The sequence below is a fragment of the Gigantopelta aegis genome, chromosome 8 (genome assembly GCF_016097555.1).
Source record: "Gigantopelta aegis isolate Gae_Host chromosome 8, Gae_host_genome, whole genome shotgun sequence".
NCBI classification, from domain to species: domain Eukaryota; kingdom Metazoa; phylum Mollusca; class Gastropoda; order Neomphalida; family Peltospiridae; genus Gigantopelta; species Gigantopelta aegis.
The window spans coordinates 43,348,389-43,369,955 of NC_054706.1; the positions used below are offsets into that span (position 1 = coordinate 43,348,389).

The 21,567-nt window shown below is 36.2% G+C and overlaps 2 protein-coding genes across 2 annotated transcripts in view; both read left to right on the plus strand.

Annotated features, from left to right (window-relative positions):
* The window catches only part of LOC121379450, a 30,003-nt gene extending 23,883 nt beyond the window's left edge, over positions 1 to 6,120 (plus strand). Inside the window, exons 3-4 of the mRNA XM_041508093.1 lie at positions 330 to 533; positions 1,771 to 6,120. Coding sequence (XP_041364027.1) covers positions 330 to 533; positions 1,771 to 2,519 — 953 coding nt within the window. The 3' untranslated portion in view covers positions 2,520 to 6,120. The remainder of the gene's footprint in view (positions 1 to 329; positions 534 to 1,770) is intronic.
* Positions 6,121 to 14,236: 8,116 nt separating this feature from the next.
* Positions 14,237 to 21,168, plus strand: LOC121379348 (putative ATP synthase subunit f, mitochondrial). The gene is made up of 4 exons (XM_041507921.1): positions 14,237 to 14,343; positions 17,147 to 17,245; positions 20,020 to 20,136; positions 21,015 to 21,168. The coding sequence occupies exons 1-4, from the start codon at positions 14,265 to 14,267 to the stop codon at positions 21,041 to 21,043; spliced, it is 324 nt and encodes a 107-aa protein (XP_041363855.1). The 5' UTR covers positions 14,237 to 14,264; the 3' UTR covers positions 21,044 to 21,168.
* The last annotated feature ends 399 nt before the right edge of the window (positions 21,169 to 21,567 follow it).

A 21,567-nucleotide genomic window follows, 5' to 3' on the forward strand; every position in this document is an offset into this window, starting at 1 on the left:
AATTTAACTGATATTCAGTCAGATAAGTGGAGTTTAATCTCATTCACTCATATACTTATGTAATTGGAGATACCTTATTCTCAAACATGGCATTGTATACTCAAATATGGCATTGAGATTCTCAATGCCATATTTGAGTATAAGGTATCTCCTGCTAATTCTTTTAACTCTATTTTTTTTTAAGTTCAGGTACTGTCCAATCACGTTAGAATATTTAATAACATCAATGTTTTTTGTTAGAGTAGAAAAATAAAATATATAATCATCATATACGTGAAAATGTCTGTTCTTTGTAACTACAAACTACAGCTATTTCAATGTATTGACAGAACTGGTTATCTTGGCTGGAGTGATCGTCTTCGGAGTTATGTACTGGTCGTGGATTATCAATTCGACGTTGGTTAGCTCGCGAAGCTTTCCTTGGTCTCCCTTGCTGTGTCTTATTGCCTTCTTCATTCTTCTTGTCCCGCTCTTTCTGTTGAGAACCAAGGCTAGGGAATACCACTACATCCACGGCGCCATACCTATGTCAGGTGAGTGCTTCTATGTACAGACGTTGTAGAACAGAGGCGGATCTAGTGGGGGGGGGGGGGGAGCCCTTAAGAACTCGCTCTGGGTTGGAGCCGGTACCGGGCTGCGAACCCTGTACCTACCAGCCTGTAGTCCGATGGCTTAACCACTACGCCACCGAGGCCGGTTTTCCGCCTCATGTCAATGCCCCCCCCCCCCCCACCCCACCCCACCCCCCTTAAATGGATTTTCTGGATCCGCCACTGTAGAATTCGTCATTTACTTAGTGGGGAATAGTCTACTCGGGAATATTCTAATTATATGTTCATTCTACACTCGGATCATCAACATTTAACTTGCAATAGTTCTAAATTTGTCGGAAAAACTAATTGTATGTAAAGGGTGCGTCAAATAAGGACTATCTGTAAGCAAATACTTACCAGTATATTAAACGTCATCCGATTGCAAAAATAACACTCAAGAATTTTAGTTTCAGTTTGCACAAATATTCACAGATATACACACACATTAGTCCGAACGGACGTAGAATGTGTGGTTCCTTTTACATCCGAAGATTACTACATTACCCTATAAATAGCTGGTATTCACAACTTGTGGCACCACGTTTCAAGTTTCTCAATCAAAATAGTGCAATAAATAGACACACAAACCAAAAATGTATAGCCTACTGTACTCACAAAATCCCGATTGAAGTACTTGCGTCATTATTAACAAAATAAATCTTCCAACGCCGTTACAACCTTCAAAAATTTCCCCGCCAATTTAAATTTGCTAAATAGAGGAAAACAATTCGCCCTGCACGTTAAAAAAAAGTATTGACTTAATGTGCGCCTTGCACTACACACACATATACTTACCCACACATACACAAAATTTGTCGCTCGATGCGCGGTCGGTGTGGGATCGATCCCCGTCGGTGGGCCCATTGGGCTATTTCTCGTTCCAGCCAGTGCACCACGACTGGTATATCAAAGGTCGTGGTATGTACGACCCTGTCTGTGGGATGGTACATACAAAATATCCTTTGCTGCTAATTGAAAAAGAGTAGCCCATGAAGTGGCGACAGCGGGTTTCCTATCTCAGTATCTGTGTGGTCCTAAACCATATGTCTGACGCCATATAACCGTAAATAAAATGTGTTGAGTGTGTCGTTAAATTAAAAAAAATCTGTCTTCTGTCGAACATATAGTGACCACTGAATTCTGTCATTAAATAAACTTTTTCCCCCTTTCCTTTCAGGAGATGCCAAACTTGATTTGAACCCCCAAATGAAAACCGCGATGAGTCAGCGATACTTCACCCCATCACCATACGCCGAAGATCGCCGAACAACCATCGATCAGTCGGCGTACTACGACGACGTATTCGACAAACCAGCATACACCATTAGCAATTTCGAGAACAAGACGTACACCCGTAACCAGGTGGATAGCACGCCTTTAGTATCTAATGTCGTGTACGGTGTAGAAAATCGAGCTTATACGACAACGGACGAATTTCGGCGACGGTCGTATAGTGGGCCAGGAAATGGATATGCCTACCAAATGTCAAACCGAATGGATATCTCCACAGAGACGGAAGTGTTACGTCCACGACCTAAATCCATTGCAGCCGACACGACGTACACCGGACATGATGTGTCGTACTTTCGTGAGCCAATCAAACAAGAGCCCATTCACTACGAGGAAAGAGTTGTCACCCGCGTTGAGAGAGTTCCGGTGTATGGCCCCGCCCCAACTCCTGTGATGCCCAATCAAGACATTGGAACAAAATATCTTGGATATGGAAGGGTTCAGGCCCTTTCGGACTATGAAGATCCCCGTCTGAGCCAGTTTGAGCGATACACTGTGCATACACGTCAACGACCAGCGTGTTCTACCACCAGGATGATCACCGACGCAAGGTCCTCCGTCGACCCCACCCTGGGGGACGGCTTCGCTAACGGATCGCCTTACATGTACAGACCATACCAGCCACAAAAATACTAAATATAATTTAAAACCTGTAAAATAGCACTGTGCATGGAAAGATATCGCGAACAGTTACAAATCGTCGTCTTAGGATTATAATGTTGTAAGTCCTTTTTTTTTTTTTTTAAATGAGTTCCATATACCATTTTGTTGGTAATAAAGTGTTCTATCTCCTTATTAATAGTTAATTTAGCTAAAAATCACTATAAGTGAGTTATTGCCAATTCTTTTTTGTTCTATGTCCAAAACTTATAAAACGATCAGTAGCCTACTTTAATGTTTTATGTCCATTGATCAGTCAGATTTCTCAATATCAGTCACGTGACTAGATGTGTATATCAAAATCAGCATGACCATAGAATGGCATATTTGATGTCTTTTCTTAAACATATTATTTGTTGTAGAATTAATATATTAAAAACATAAATGGAATTTAAATTTCAATGAATCCTATTGTCGGAAAACATTATTTTACATCATTTTATTATGGAGATAGAACATTATATCTACAATCTTCGTCAACGTTACCATGAAGATAGAACGTTATTTAACTTCTTTCAATATTACATGATATAATTTGTAAACACAAACAGTAAACACAAAAGAGCATGTTATGGAAATCTCATAAAAGATACCACCCCATCAAATAGCATTATCTGTTTTATTTATACTTTTTCACATTATTTGAAATTAATATTACAAGAGTTGTGAATTAAAAAAAAACCCACCCTGTTTGTGCACAATAACGTTTCCTTTTTATTAATCACCATTTAATCCATTTCAATCTTGAAGTCATGATTGTTACCTTTTGTTGTTTTTAATGTCATTTTATAGAATTTGCATCACTAAAGTTATGAATTTGTTTTTAACTTGACTCAAATGTTTTAATACATGCATTTTGCGTTAGGTTAGGCCTACATGCACCAGCATGCTCGTTACCAGAAAATAAAACTTTTCTCAGAAATAATCATTAAAGAAATACATTTTGTTGTTATTACTTTATATAAATAAAAATGAACAACAAGCCTTTTTACTATCCTTTATATATTAAACAGAATTAGCATATTAGTATGTTTTAAATTGTTTTCTCTCGTTAATTGTACTTTAAATGCCTTTGTTCTTAAGAATAGACATGATTGTATGTGCTTAAATATATGTTCTATGTTGTAAAACATTATAGTTCTAAAAGAATCAGTCAAGTTGTATATCGCAATGTTCTAAGTCCAAATCAAATGTTATAATTTTACAGAGAATGCGATGTTTTGAAGCAGTGTCAGGTTAGAATAAGAATATTTAGATAAACAATTTATATCCAAATGACAAACCGCACACAGATAACTATTACATATGTAAGTTCCACTGAGTTAAAACCCTAACATCGTTTTTCTCGGTAACGAGTAAATGGCGCATAGAACATTATAATCCTAAGACGACGAAATGGCCATTTAAAGCTAGATGATTTTTTTTCCAAAAGAGGGCTGTAACTAGAGAGGGTAGTTATTCGCTGTAATATACCTTCTACTGAAGGTACGTGTGTTCTTGGGCATATCCTTCGAGTTTCCTAAGACATTTGTCCCAAAATATATAAGAAAAAAAATAGAGAAAAAAATAAACAAGCAATTTTTTTTTTAAATTTAATGTTTTAATTATTATTATTAGTGGAATATATATTTGGGTGTAATTACAAAACATGAAATAAACTAGCGCAATAGTAGCATATATCAGTGCAGCAATCAGTAGGCCCAAGGTCACACTAATTTACGCTAAATATATGTTTATATATAGTATTAGTGGCTATAACATGTTTCTTAATATCAGTCGGCCCGTGGATTTTTTCAGTGCACCTTTGCCTACCTGAGGGAAACATATCCTGAAAAGAGAGCCCCTGTTATCAAGCTCTTTCTCCCAGAATATTGGTTTAGACAAACACATCCACATATCCTGAAAAGAGATCCCCTGTTATCAAGCTCTTTCCCCCCAGAATATTGGTTTAGACAAACACATCAACATATCCTGAAAAGAGAGCCCCTGTTATCAAGCTCTTTCCCCCCAGAATATTGGTTTAGACAAACACATCCACATATCCTGAAAAGAGAGCCCCTGTTATCAAGCTCTTTCTCCCCAGAATATTGGTTTAGACAAACACATCCACATATTCTGAAAAGAGAGCCCCTGTTATCAAGCTCTTTTTCCCCAGAATATTGGTTTAGACAAACACATCCACATATCCTGAAAAGAGAGCCCCTGTTATCAAGCTCTTTTTCCCCAGAATATTGGTTTAGACAAACACATCCACATATCCTGAAAAGAGAGCCCCTGTTATCAAGCTCTTTTTTCCCAGAATATTGGTTTAGACAAACACATCCACATATCCTGAAAAGAGAGCCCCTGTTATCAAGCTCTTTTTTCCCAGAATATTGGTTTAGACAAACACATCCACATATCCTGAATAAATTAGGTGTGGGATCGATTAATTTGTAGTTATTTATTACAAATAAATATGAAAATAACGAAATATTGTAGTTCCAACTTTGACATAGGACCTTTAAGCTGTTAAAAGTTGTTTAGAGTGGAAGCCGGTATCGGGATCCGAACCTAGTAACTAGGCCTATCGGAGACGCTTCAGCCAAATGAATATATTATATGGACTGTTTGATTCAGGTAGATGACGGTATCGTGCAGCCTGCAGGGAGATACTGGAATAGTCATGTAGTATTATACATTATATAAGTCTTGTGCAGGTTGCCTTATGTGTAGATACTATGTAGATACTATGCTGTGGGATGTTGTTTGGGTTTTTCATATTTACGTTCCTGATGTCTTCCGACACGTGTGGGTTATTGTAACAAAACAGCGCTTGGTGTCAACTAATTTATATAGGACTAAATAAAATGGTGTATATACTGAACAAAATTAATTAAGGGTTACTAGATAGTTGTGAATGGACTATAAAAGCACTAGAATTATGTGGACATTAATACACACGCTTTTAAATAGAGCATAAGAACGTACAGTTCATACGATAGACAAAACTTAAAATATGGCATCAAACCATTGCATTTGTACACATTAGTATGTGCTTGTTTTACGTATGAGCTGATGGTTTAAATTTCATGTTGTAATGTGTGTAAAATGTTATATAAAAAAGAACATTGGGCTGATCTTCGCGCTGGGATAGGCCAGGATTTTATTTTATTGCCGGGGGAGGGGGGGGGGGGGATGTACACTGTCTATGAGTGTATGAAAAATATGTGTGATTGGGGGAGGGCGTGGTTCCCATGGCCCCCACCTGGCTATAGCCTACCAGTCGATCATCGTGCCACAGGCAGGCAATAGGCAATGGTATTTATAGAACAGGCCGAATTAGCATGTGATTTTACGCCTTTATTGAATGACAATGTCCATTTTGTGTAATATAGTATTATTATATATGATATGTATGATATGGTATTTAATTACATTATTTATCTATATCAATATATAAATAAAATAAAACAAAATTCTACATTGTTGGTTTGTTCATTTATGCATGTATAATATAATTATAGAATAAGACTCATTTTATATATTATAAGCAAAAACTATATTATATTCTTGAGATTTTATTAAATATACTGCTATACTATATTGTTTTTGTTGTACTTTGTCACATTATACCTGGGTTTTGAAGTTGAATAACGGAAAAAAGGTATGAGAGAGAGAGAGAGAGAGAGAGAGAGAGAGAGAGAGAGAGAGAGAGAGAGAGAGAGAGAGAGAGACTGCAGGACTTAAAACTGGTTTACGAAAGGAAAATATTACACATAAAGTATAATAAAGTTTGTTCAACGAAACTTCTGGGGCACATTGATAATTAATCATCGGCTATTGGGTGTCAACCACATGATCATTACATTTTTAAAGAATTATAATATCGGTCTGTATAACAACTCGAAAAATCGGGAACACATGCGCTTTTAAAACTCAGTCAGTTGAAAGCTCGCCTGAGGTGCCTGCCTCGCAGGATCGAAACACCTCGGCGGATCCATTCAACTGATTGGGTTTTTCTCTCGTTACAACCAGTACATCACAACTGGTCAATGAACATGGTATGTGTTTTTCTGCCTGTTGGAAAGTACATATAATAAAAGATCCCTTGCTGCTAATGGAAAAATGTAGCGCGTTTCCTCTCTAAGACTATATATGTATGAATGATCAAATGTTTGACATCCAACAGCCGATGATTAATTAATCAATGTGCTCTGGTGGTGTCGTTAAACAAAAACAAAACAACAACAATTGTTCAGTCTCGTCATAAAGTAGGCCTATTTGAACGACGTTAAATTACAGGATATGGGGTGAGGGGCTGATTTTAATATTCAACTACAGGGCATAGACATAGACCTATTTAGGACACAAACTGAAACACAATGTTGATGGTGAGAGGGGCACATGTCCTTACATCCCCCGTCAAATGACCCCATGCTAATACACATTACACACCTGGATTCACCGGTCTTGTCTTCCAGATTTCAGTTGCCACCGGCGAATGCGGTAGGTCTACTGTCGCTAAAGAATCGCTGGCGCTGTCAGTGACCATTTTTGACACACTTGTAGAGACAAGAGCAAAGAATTTGCGCATATCCATGATAACTGCTTAATATAACAAGTGTGACAATTAAAATTAAAGAAATCTTCTGACATATGAGCCAGGATCCAAAATTTAGCAATTGGTACCATCTGGGGGACGAATACTCACAGTGATTTTTGTCGTGGCCTACATCCCTAGAGATGGAAAACAGTATGATAGCATTGCAGGACTTACAGCTTTCTGTGTGTAACCACCAGTTTTGTTACCCTACCCCTATTTCCACTGTAGCTAATATTTTTTATCGAAATGCTTAAAGGCGCTCTGTAACGGATGGTTGACCTAATTAATGACCTAACAAAGTATTATCTTAAAATATATACATTTGATTTGTCGCTAAAAGTATTTTATTTAACCATCTACATAACTACCGTAACCCACTAATTACTGATATTTTGTAAAAATAATTGAATTATGTCAACGGTCCATAATTCAGGAAAAAATAACGGCTATTTGGAACGAAGAGGTGTGACGTATTATTTTTGTAGTCACGTGATGGGCAACCCCCGAATAACTGCAATATCAAAACGATTTGCCATGTTCGTGTAACGAGAACGCTTGACCATCCTATGCGACGTAGGGTAAATCGAAAGAAAAATAATGAAAATAAGTTATAAAAAGATATATAAATATGTACTGAATGATAATAAGCTTATACATTAATTTATTTTAGCAACAGAAGCATTTATCGTTTGTTGTTCATTTTTCAGTTTGTCAAATTTATTATTATATAAAATATGCCATAACCCCATGGGTAATTACAAATGGCTTGGAATAGGAATTACTACATTTTTAAAGAATACTGTGTACTAGACAGTGTTTGTATACGAAGTGGCTATATATACGACGGCCGTGTATATGGCCTCCACTAACGAGGGCTGCCTATAAACACAGCAAACATGTATATAGGCGGTAAATAAGTATTTGATTGATCCATATTGCCGAACCACTTGGAACAAGAGGAATAAATACTAAGTACAAACAGGGGAATGGGGGTTGAATATGAACCTAGCGGACCCTTTTGTGTACGTTTTCCATAGACACCTACTCAGTGTTTCTGCCGGAAAGAATTTTTTGGGTATGGCGCTATGAAATTAAATATTTACAATGTGTTTGCTGAATGCAACAGCAGTCGATAGGGGGTATGGGGGCCTCCCCAAAAAATAATATGGGTTAGGTGTAGGGTTAGGGTTATGAAAATCACACAGTAATAATAAAGAGTCGTTAATTGTGTCAAGGTTAACTTTTAAAAAATTAAATCTGCAATAAAATTTGGGTATGGCGCCATACCCATTTTACCCTGCTACCGTATATGAATAGCGTAATATTGCCCCTGCAGTACTATAATAATAATAATAATAATAATAATAATAATAATTATTATTATTATTATTATTATTATTATTATTATATGAATGAATGAATACATATAAATAAATAAAATTATCAGCTTCTGAGATCATCTGAAAAAGAAAATAAATACACACCAACTACGGACAGTACACAAACTAACAGCGGGGGCTTGTAACTGGAAAGAAACGTGTTATCTGTTCGCTGCTTGAGAATTATACTGTTCTATCGACAAATTGGGTCAAATGGAGTTATGGGTATCATTGGAAAGCTGACATTATAATCTTGAAGATGAAACCAGTTTCAGTTGCAAACTGTTACTTGTAATAAAGATATTAACGGCATTATGTTGTTCTATCTCAAAATAATCACTCGATCCTAATGTTAAACTATTCTATCTTAGCTGACCAGTCATATGTTATCAAATATGACATGTGATACCAAAATCCTTTGATGATGGTAAGTTCAGAACCGGTCATTTTAATCTATTGAAATCAGGTACAAATATATCTCCAAGAACAAGTTTATTGTGTGTGTAACCAAAATGGAATGTCAAAGTAAACACATGCAAAGTTTTATTACAATGTATTCAGGATAAAAATTGTCATTCGCACCCCTTGGATCCTCTGCTGAAATGTCATTGACTTGTTCCCGCGTCATGACGAGTTTATTGTTGTTGTAGGCAAGTGCACTGATTGCAATCCTAGATAGGTTTGTAACAGATTTCCCCAAGATAACAAAAACATTATTTTGTTGTCCGATTCATGTGTCACGCAAAACAAAAACTCTATCAAGCTCACAGCATTGAAAGAGTTTATCGCCAGATCTAGAGTCCAAATTATTCAGCAAAACTTTTGTGAACCAGGGCTCTCTTCAATTCAGGAAGTAGATAATCTCCACAGCAAAATTGAAGGAAACGACATTGAAGGCCAAAGAACACATTGAAACAAGTCGGTAGACAGCCTATGGTCGTCATTCAAATGAAAGCCAACATGTTCTTAGATTATCAGTCTATATCAAAATGCGTAAAGTTTGATGATATACCCTTCACAAAATTTAAAATGATCAGTATTTCATCTCAGAAACCCAAAGTAGCACATTTTAAATTATCATTTGCAGGTGAGGAAGATGAAAGTAATCTTCGACAAAAAGCAAGAAACCAAAACACTAAGTTCCAACTCCCTACCCCGTCTGTGTTAAAACAGATTTCACAGTTCAGAAAAGACAAAATCATAAATCCATGCTTAAATTCATGCCGTTAGATAACATGGCATACATGCAGTCCATCCTACATGTATAGTTACAGACACAATTATAGGTACAGTACTAAACGTGTACAAAACGTTTGTCCTAATGTTTTGGAAGGACACCGTACAGTGCATACACAGCAGAGCATGGACACCGTGGACATGTTTTTGAAGTTTTTGACGTTTCCAAGCAACATCAAATAAACCACTGGCGCAGCTTCGACGCCTAATCCAGACCATTCCAATTCACATGACAGCCAGATTTATGTACATGAACACTACTAAAGTAAACAATATATTAAAACAGCATTTGAAAAGATCACATTAAAATTATACAAAAACACTAGCAATAATTATACACTATGTTTCTGCTATGGATGCGTATTCGCGTGCGTATTTCTGTCATGAATCTACACACAAAAAAACTTTGCAGAGTAATTTCGCATATTCTAAGTTGTATGTTCACGCAAAAATGAAGCTCGGCATATTCGTAGCGAATTAGAACGAAATACGTTAGCGTATTCGTGGTTTATTGGTATGTTTTAAGTATTCGCGTTCAAATTCAAGTGGGCCTACGTTAAGGACTGAACACATAGGGCCGATTTCATATGTCTAGGTTATCAATTGGTTTTGGAAATATATGGTTTAAACCTAGGTTAAACCCTGGGTCATGTTTACTGTGCATTTCAAATGTCTGGTTTTCAGTAATCCTAGTTTAACACTTGGTTACAATTGTATTGCTTGTTTAAACCTGCCCTTGAGGTGGTTTTTCGCTGGGTTTGCTCAAAGTAACTTTTCTTCATAGATAATTTCGGCAGCAAAATCGTGTTTTACGTCAGTATTGCAGAGCCATGAAATGTGAACGTATTTTAGAGATCATTTGAAGCCACTACAGAAACAGTGGCGTAGCCGGGGGGGGGGGGGGGGGGGGGGCAATCCCGGCAAAATTAGGGGTGATCAGTGGCGTACTCAATATCATTGTTTACTTGGCTGCCAGGTGCCCCCCCCCCCCCCCCAGTACAAAATCCTGCCTACGCCATTTTACAGAAACGAATACATGGTGGGGGTAGGGGGGTTCGAACCCCCTCCCCCTTTAGACAAGATGCCCTTTTGCCTGTTTTTTTTTAGCACGACTGTATAATTAGATCCACCCCTTCACCATGTTCGTGGCGAATGAACAACAAAGCGCCTGAGATATATAGAGGATAATAAACGAGATACCAGTTATTATCAAAATTATGTTCCGAATCAAATCATTTTTAGTTGTCGCGAGCTTTAGCGAGTGACAAATGAAAAGTATTTCACTCGGGACATACATTGATAATAACTGGTACTGAGTTTGCTATTCTGTTTATTACCCCAGCTATGTTTTCTCTAAACTCCTTTAATTTAGACGCACGTACATGTAGGCTATAGAAACAATGTAAACACTGTTCTGGGTATTTCTATAACTTTGCATTTTAATCACGCTAATAGATAATTTTCAAAAACAAAAGTTATCGTTATTCTGCTAAAAATATAAATAATGAGTTGTCTTAAAATGACATTTTGTTATAAATTTAATATTAAAACAGTAGTGAACGCAAAATCATTAAAGTACATGACGTCATTTTGTGTGTCTGCCAAATCGAGATGATGTATTTAGTACCGACAAAGTCATTGGTTTGTAAGCGTCAAAACATCCAGTAATATTGTACATCACAACACTGCATAATATTTCTCATTGAGAAAATACGGAAAATATTTTCCCTGTTATAAGTGGTCACTGGGGGTAATAAACATAGTTATTTATTAAATTAGTAAAAATAAACATTTTCTTCATGGTGTATGAACTACACGAAAACAGGAAGTACTAGTAATGAAAGTTGATCGGTTACCACCGGTATCAAAGCAACAAACGTCTATCATAGACTGCAGTCTTATAATGACATACTTTCGTGTTTGTCTCGGCTTAATAAAGGGGGAACAAGGCGGTAGGCTACAGGCCCACAGTTTTGAAAATTTGACCATACGTTATCTCGGTGCTCTCAAGCGTACGCGTCCCATCTTTTGTTTTTTAATATTATGTTAGAATGAAAGGGAAATGCCAGTAACAAAACGTTTATTCATATTTGCATTATTACCAACAGCTATGTAGGGTTCTGTAAGCATTTTTGCATTATTACCAACAGCTATGTAGGGTTCTGTAAGCATTTGACATGGAATATAACTAATATTGTGAGTAAAATAATGGAAATACATGGTGAAACGTTTTCAGGCTAGCTCATTTTCCCAAATATGTCCATCATTTTTGACAGAATGTGAAGGTTTGTTCCACATTGGGGGGGGGGGGGGGCAGGGGAGGAGGTAGCTAATCCTCCATCTCGAACGCGAATACTAATAATATACCGGTAACGAGTTTCAACTACTAAGTGATGAAGTGTAAGCTATTCCTCGCTTATGTCCCTTTCCAAATCTGCGGGTAACCCCTGTATAAAGCGTGGTTTTGTAAACACGGGTAAAACACACACATGTGAAATACACCACGAGTGTATGTCTTGGTCAGGTTTTTCAGCGTTTTACGTAAACCAATGTTAAACCTAGGTTTTGATACACAGACATATGAAATCGGCCCGTAGTGTGTAGGCCTCGCGTATATCATCGATTTAAAAAAAAATTAAATTGTGTTGTTGTTGTTGTTGTTGTTGTTGTTGTTGTTGTTTTTTTTCATTTTTTTTTTTTTTTTTGGGGGGGGGGGTTATTGTTGTTATTTGTTTTTTTGTGTGTTTTTTTTCATAAAGTGTAATGGAGCATAACTGGTCTAATTAATAAAGTAATTACGTAAACAATATACTACGACGGAAAGATAACCAAGGCTTGCATGCATGTTGTTTCCATATCGGCAAAAGATGGAAGGAAGAAAGGAAATGTTTTATTTAACGACGCACTCAACACATTTTATTTACGGTTATATGGCGTCGGACATATGGTTAAGGACCACATAGATATTGAGAGAGGAAACCCGCTGTCGCCACTTCATGGGCTACTATTTTCGATTAGCAGCAAGGGATCTTTTTATATGCACCATCCCATATACAGGGTAGCACATACCACGGGTTTGATATACCAGTCGTGGTGCACTGGCTGGAGATAGGAACATAACAACCACCTGCCTATAATGGATAGATCAGGCATGTCTCGTCATATTCCATTTGCATAGATCTGTTTTGAACTGTGTATTGGGAAGGAAGGAATGAAGGAAGGGGTGTTTTATTTAACGACGCCCTCATTTTCAATACAACTTATTTTCGTGCTTATATCCAATTAAGGTTCAAGCACGTTGAGAGAGAAGAGGGTGCAGTGGTCTTACACTTACCCATTGAGTCGTTAAAATTCGCTCTAGGTGGGAGCCGGTACCGAGCTGTGAACCCAGTACCTACCAGCCTTATGTTCGATGGCTTAACTACGACACCACCGAGGCCGGTCACGACGCCCTCAACACATATTAATTACTTTCTATTGCCGTAGAAAAGTGACCGGGGATAGGGCCTACCATGTTACACCAGCACTACAGACAAAACTATCTGCACTAGCAGAGCTCATTTCAATCAGACTGGAAATACCGGGTCGTCTCTATTAAAGTTATGACCGGCCTCCGTGGCGTCGTGGCAGGCCATCGGTCTACAGGCTGGTAGGTACTGGGTTCGGATCCCAGTCGAGGCATGGGATTTTTTAATCCAGATACCGACTCCAAACCTTGAGTGAGTGCTCCGCAAGGCTCAATGGTAGGTGTAAACCACTTGCACCGACCAGTCATCCATAACTGATTCAACAAAGGCCATGGTTTGTGCTATCCTGCCTGTGGGAAGCGCAAATAAAAGATCCCTTGCTGCCTGTTGTAAAAAGAGTAGCCTATGTGGCGACAGCGGGTTTCCTCTAAAAACAGTGTCAGAATGACCATATGTTTGACATCCAATAGCCGATGATAAGATAAAAAAATCAATGTGCTCTAGTGGCGTCGTTAAATAAAACACACTTTACTTTTTTCACTATTAAAATTATAGTCGCCATTTTTGGTTTAAACACTACGACATATTTTGCACTTATTAGAGATATTTTTTATCATTGAAAGCGGACACTTAGATTTTATTATTTAGGTTATCTATTTCCACAAAGCTACAACCGAGTTAAACGAGGGTCTGTGGCGTTAAAACGGGAAAATACCATCCAAAAATCGTCTAAAGATCGTTTCCATAACCGAGAAATACGTGCGTTTTTAGAATTATAAAAAAAATGCATTTCGTTGCATTACAAACACTAGGATGACTAAAAACACTTTGGATGTATGGAGATGGATAATCTAAACAATAAGATGCAAATAATGTATAATTTCAGTTGTCAAAAAAAAGCTGCTCTTTGTAGGGGAAAATACATCGTAGTGTTTAAAAACTAGGATATGTTTCTTTAACCAAACTCTGTGTCCATTTTCACGGGTTCTGCGACTTTAAATTAAGGGAAATACGATACAAAAGAAAACTCGTTTCTTCCGGTTTGTTATCCAAGATGGTGTTCGGAGGATATCCCCCTGAATTTAATCCAAGAATTCACGGTCCTTATAATCCAGCCACTTACTATGGGAAGCGTGAGTGCTTTGTAATACTAATGAATAAATAGTGACCGAGTTGGAACTTCGTTTAGAATGTCGAAGTGTAATTAAATTCAACGTTTTCAGTGAACATGATGAAGGTCGTGTCCTTGGGTCATTTGTGATTCGATAATTCGTCGATTCAACCGATAAAAACAAAAAGTGTATATATCATCGATGCCCAAAGTTTGTTAGGGTAATGACAACAAGTGAAAAACGCGAATAAAGAATAAATATATTCTGTTTTGTAATTTCGGTACTTAAATAGAATATACCAATCAGTCCATGTGAAAAATTAGTTCATCAAGATCAACTTTGACTGCAAGTGTCAAAGTTAATCTTGTGGATGCATTACGCTATTAGCTGTTTCCAACTGTTCCGAGCAGTTTTGCTCGAAATGGAATTGCGGTTAAATTAATGACTACCATCACGTTTTCCCACCCTAATCGTGTATTCAGTATTGTGATCTATTTCGAGCTCATGGAGACTAAGAAATACTCACTTTGAAATGATCTTCACTTTGAATTAAAGGAAAAATAGTCCGACTGTGTAGGGTTTTTTTTTGCAGAGTAGATTCTAGCAGACAATTACGCTAGCAGACACAATTTCAGCAGACACGCATGGTGATGTTCTAAACACCGGACTCATACGCCTTTTGATTGTTATCTGTATTTCCCACACTTTTAAACACACTGTTATGCTAATTATTTGTATGCACTATAAACTTAAGATTAGAATTTCAGAGTTTTAAAGAGTATCTTTATATAAAAAACACACAAAAACAAAATAACAACCAAGACTAATTTTCATAGTCTTATATTGTTACTAATATCTGTATAATTTATACAACATAACCGTTTTATTAAGCACTTTCCAATAGCTGATGATTAATAAATCAGTGTGCTCTAGTAGTGTCGTTAATTTTTTTTACAAACTTTAACTTTGATAGCACCATAACATTCATTACAATATAACGTCATCCTATTGGTCCAGACGTAGCAACGGGAGTTTGTTCATTTATCAATGAACATAAAAATTACATCGTCAGGGAATGTCATATCTGATGACGTCATTTTATATGGGCAAGTTGTCTTATTGATCGTTATTGTTTATGGACCAAAAATAATCTAAATAAAGTATGAAGTTTTAGTGTTATTAATAGCAAGTATGATTCAAATTTAATTAAATTTAATTAAAAGTATTGTTTGTTATTTCTTTTACATTCATCTGGGTATTTAAAAAAAAATCATCCGTAAAATTATGTGAGAACGGCTTTGCCAATTCACACAATTTGTGGATGAATATTTTTGGTTCACACCCAGATGAATTTAAAAGAAATAACAGCTAGTTGTTAACCATTATGGCATTGTTTTTCGCTATTAAACCCATTTTTTCACAAATAAAATTGCACTTTACTTACATTTTATTATTTAGAATACACATTTCCATTCACCTTAAGTGCTTTTTGGTAATCCTGATGTTTGTAAAACCACGAAATGCATTTTTTGTATTTCTTAACAACAGGCGTGCACTCGAGAAAAAACCGTTAAGCAAGCGAGGTCCAATCTATTTTTAGAGCAAATCTTCCTGTGTAAACGTCACAGACGTTGGTATACCATGTGACCGTTATCATTTTTTGTTCGGTTTGTTTTCTCGTGCACAGTTCGCGCAATCAACATCCGATTTGTTGTCGTTTGCTTGTTGTTCATTTGTGAGATTTTTCTTCACAATTCGTGAACATTTTCAGTAACAATAAAGTTCAGACAAGTAAGTGTCTCAATACAAAACGTTACAAACCCTTAAAACCAATAATTTTGCTAAGTCTTACGATATCTGGAGAGGGGATACAACCAGGACAGAACAGTTGGAACATGTCCAGGAGAGGTGAAAAGAACGCACCCCAAGTCTGTGCGCACTCTGTGAAATGTGTCGTGACGTAGGCATTGTTGTGCTTCGAGCGACATCTACCGGTGACATCAGAATACTAACTTTCAAAATTATTTCAAGCAATTGGGACATGGGGATTCCCATGGTATTTATCGATATAAAAGGTGCTTTTTCACTCCATTTGATAAAAACGTGATCTAAGTGTGTTACAGGTTTGTAGATTAACCAAATTATAATTTATTTTCGCTGGATGGAACTAGGGTGTGCGGCTTTAATTATATTTATAATATGATTTAATGGGAAGTTGAATGCAAACCAAAAAACAACACAATATATATTGTTTGATTCATTCAGTTAATTTGCTCATGTCCACCATAGCTCATGTAAAGTGCTAATCAGGCAGGCTAAAAACTGTCCACATAGCCAAAAATAATGTTGAAAAATCAACATGCCTAGTACCCTATAGTTTAAGATCTGTAAATATTATGTTGACTAACGGCGATGCCACATGATAGATATGCTGCATACGAAAATAGTTCAGGGCTTCTAGATTATGGTAGCTCCACTCCCATGGCTAGTAATATTCAATGCCATACCTGATGGCTAGTGAATTTTTCTTTGTCAAATGTTCCAGTTAAGTCTTATTTTGTAAATATGAATATCCTGCCCCCACCCCAATCTTAGTGTTTTTAAGCTCTATCTCCCTCTTTATGTGATTTGTATATAAACAAACTAAAGGAGGGCTAGTGAATGTTTAATAGTGGCTAGTAAATATTTTAAATCACAAATCCCATGGCTAGTGGATTTAAAAAAAATTCTAGAAGCCCTGTAGCTGTTGGCTATTCGCCTACACGACACTCATATTTTGTGATGTAGCAATGAGGTTACACATGGCTATTTTGTATTTTCACAGGGGATATTCCATTTGGCGAAGTGAAATTAGGAGAGCTTGGTTCATGGGTCAGCCGCAGAAAGTTCACTCCACAGACAACGGTGCAGGTTGTCACCAGATGTAAGCATATATACATGTTTTTCTCCTCATATTTTGTTTTGTTGTACTACTACCATACTTTTTTTTACACAGTAATAAGTTTTAGTTTTTAAAATCGTTCTTTTCCTTGTATTATACCAATTTTAGTGGATTTTTTTTCTTTTCCGATTTACTTGGATCGAAGAGGGGGATTGGAGGTGGGGTGTGTGAATGACAACGCCAATCATTATTACCGATTTTACTCATTCCGAATACTGATTATAACAACGGGTGCTCAATATGGGAGATTCCTAATTTGGCATAGTTACCGTTACTTACTTCTGTATTCCTGTCAGCATCACACAGGTGACATCAAACACACATTTATCAGGGTTCGCACGCATCATGAGAAAACTTGGAAAGTCATGGAATTTGAGATTTAAAAATCCAGGTCTGAAAAAGCTGGAAAACTATGATTTTCAATAAAAAGTTATGGAAAATCATAATATTGCTCCATCCCTGACTCCACACTGAAAAAAAAAAGACACCCAGAGATAATTTTTTTTAAATAAAATGTATAATTCTTAAATCGGTAAATCTGATCGTTGTCTAGAAGCACAAGTTAGAATTGATCAGTTGACTGGTATTTGTCTCCTTACTATTACAGCATTATGTTTCAAGTGTAATGCATATAATTAATTAGTCATATGACTGGTATTGTAATGCTTTTACGGCATTATATTGCACGCATAATGCAGTTGAGAAATTGAGAAATGGTGAACTGTTCTTTGTCGCCTAAGGCCCAAAACACACCAAAGCTGGGTCTGAGATGGCGAGTTTGGTACCAGTCGAAATGAAACGTGCACTGTATCGTAAATGACAAAGCACAATGCGTCGCTGGCGCAAACTATAGATATGGCAACAGACGACATAGAACATACGCTGTATTGTCACATTACCACACTGGCAGCTGCAGGGTGTGCTAGCAGTATTTTAATTTATTTTTCTTATTAAAGAACAGGAATGATATATATCAATCAAAGTAGGATGCTGATAATTATTGTTGGTGTTTACAGAAGAAACTATCTAAAGATATGAGTGTGGTTAATATATATTGAAAATACACAAGAGTTACAGATTCAGACATCAAAATACATGGTGTCTTTGCCAGAACAAGACCCAGCGTTGGTGTGTTTTGGGCGTAAATTGATTTTAACAGTGATATTACTGTTTTAATAAAATATCTGCATGTACATGATGTACAAGTTCATTACTAAAATTAAACGATAATCATGGAATTGTGTTATTTGGGTCAAGGAAAATGAATTTGAAAAAGGTGTGCGAACCCAGGTTTATAAATAGCCTTTACGTCATAAAATTTAAAGGAACACAGTGAAATTTTCAAAGTATGTACAAGCGACAAAACATTGAGAAGTAGCATATGAATTTGTAAATAGGCTCTTGGGGAATCCCCAAATTTCCGACATGTTAAAGCTGGTTTTCGCGTTATATGCAGATTGAATTAGAATAACCAATTATACGCACAGTAAAATACACTTAGAATGAACATGCTTAGAACAAACTACTGGATAGAACAAACTGATAGTAAAGTCAAATTTGTTCATCCTATATAATATCAATAAATCTTAATAACTATGTATAACAAATTAACTTTTAAAATGTAAAATAAACAGAGTGTGCAGTGTCATCTGAAATGGACCAGCAAGAACAAGTGCTGCCTTTCTACCCCCAAAACCACATAAAGAAAATAGCATATGGATCGGAACCACACAGGAAGACTAGTGGCACCCCAATTCACCATTAGTCGGTCAGTTCATTCCCTTGGTCTAAAAAAGGCCTCTTTATAACGACCTTTAAAAAAGTGTTAACTGACATGCTTTCCACTTGTAGAAGGTAGGGAAATAATTCACTTTTATGTGCTCATAAGACAAAAGTGGTTTTGGTTTGGTGCTAATACATGTAGTTTCATCCATTCTGAAAGTGAAAGAGTTCATCATCCTTTCATCGACTGAAAGGTGTATTATTTTGTTAATTGTCATGATGTCAACAACCTAATTACTGAAGCACAGTTAATTTATACATCACTGATAACAAAGTTCTTCAGGTAAAGTGATTTTCTTTGAAATCCAAGATGGTGGACCATTGCTTTAAACTAAATTATCATATTTACAAACTGATTTTCAAAACAGATACCACAAAAATGACAAATTTGTAATTGTATAAATATGAATTATTTTATGGAGATTGTGTTTTATTAAACCCAGCATTTTTTCACTCATAGACTGAAAGTAACATCATGCACCTGTATATTATTCTCTATTATTCATTATGTATTTATTCAAATGACTTTCATGTAAATCTCTCATGCCCAATACCTTATTTAATGACACTTTTGCTCAATTTACTTTCATTTTTGGTATTCTGATTAATTTGTACAATTATTGATAGATTAAATCATTTAATGGCTATTAAACTACAAAAAGTACCAAGTTAAATAATTTGCACAATGCCAATTTTGTTTATGTCATGTAAATTTTTACCTAACAGAGTTACGTCCTTTGAATACATTATATTATTTGGAAGGTGTTTGATCCTACAGTTAAAAATAGATGTCATTCTACTACCGTAACAAACTAATTATCATGCTCCCTTTCTTTTTTTTAATAATTAAGAATACTTTACTGTATTATTGCTTTTTAATCATTAATAGAAAGGTAATATGGACAGAGGTTACATAGATTTGTGTTGTCCAGATAAGCCGTCTTGATATTAGAATGATGTTTTGCTTTTTGTAGCTGGTTGGCGTTGGGCTGAGAAGTATTTGCTGCCAAAGAAAATGTCCATTGCCCCAATTGCACAGTTCTGTGTCTGCATGTCTATTGGCTTCTACTTCCTCACCTACAAAGCACACAGTAAGTGAAGTATTCAACACTAGATGTAAATATCATACCTTGAACAACATGCCCATAAAAATAATTACATTATTAGCAGTAAACCTTTTTTTGACTAGGAAATCTGTTGAGTGTGACCGCGAGATTAAGTGTATGACATCAGTGTAACATCTGTATGCTTTTCACCTCTAACTTTTTGAAGGCAAAGACGAGGCTGCAGTTTTGATATATACAGTGAAACCGCCTCAACCGGACACCTTCAGGTCCAAGTAAAATGTCCGGTTTTAAGGGGTATCTGGTTTAGAGAGGTTCTTTTTGTACTGGTGTTTTAAAAGAATTCCGGTTTTCAGAGGTTTCACTGTATATAGAAAGTAGATTTTGTTTCTGTTGTTTACTTTCTTTTCTTACCCAGCATTGTTAAGGAAACCACTGTTTTAGATAATCTACAATATTTTCGGTAGTTTTTTGTGTGACATGGTATTTTTCATTTTGTAGACCAAGGAAAGGGAATGTTTGTTTAACAGCACTTTATTCAGCACATAGGGAGAATGTTATTTATTCCAAAATAAATTGGCTTACATGTTTTTTGTAATAAAACAACATTTACGAGTCACGTTTAGTATGATGACCAATTAGTAATCTGAACAAAAAGGCACAGTGTACATGTATATGTGGAAAACAATGAAATATAAAACGTATCAATAACTGTTCATGTTGTCTCCCCACTTCCTTTCTTTCTTCTGGAAATGAAGAACTCAGAAATCAAGTTGTGATATATTTTTTTCAATCTTAGATTAGTGCCTAAACTAGCAAGTTAACTAACATTATGTTCCAAATTGTTTTTGGGGTTTTCCAATGATTTCCAAAGAACATCATCAGTTTTCTCTTCTTTTTTTCAGCCTATCACCGCCATGCCAAGTACCACTAATGAGGGATTGTCATGAACAACTAAAAACTAGAATTTGCTGTGAACAAGAAATGTTTACTAGTGGACACATTTGACTGTACCAGTAGTGATTTGTAAATCAATATATTAAACGTTGAGTAACATTGGTTTGTGGTCCTTGTGTGTGTTTTACCCATTAGAGTTCACTTGATTCAGGAAAGCAAATCTCACAGACCCAGTGACAATGAAACATTTCTAGGTTCCAAGATTTACTGCAATTTGAGAACTTGTTCAACAAAAATCAAAATGTGCACTACACAAATTGATGAATGCAAAACTCCAGAAATTGATCAAATTTTTTTTTAGGACCTGCAGCACTGACATTTTAAAATATAGTTTGATGAAAAGAATTAAAATGCCAACATTAAAGCAATACAATTAAATTCTTTGTGTTTATACACTTTATAGCAATCTGTGAGGTGCTTAACTTTTGTTTGTTCATATCTCGATGAACTGAACAAATTTAAGCCACACCTACGATACCCTCCACCTCCGACTCGCACTAC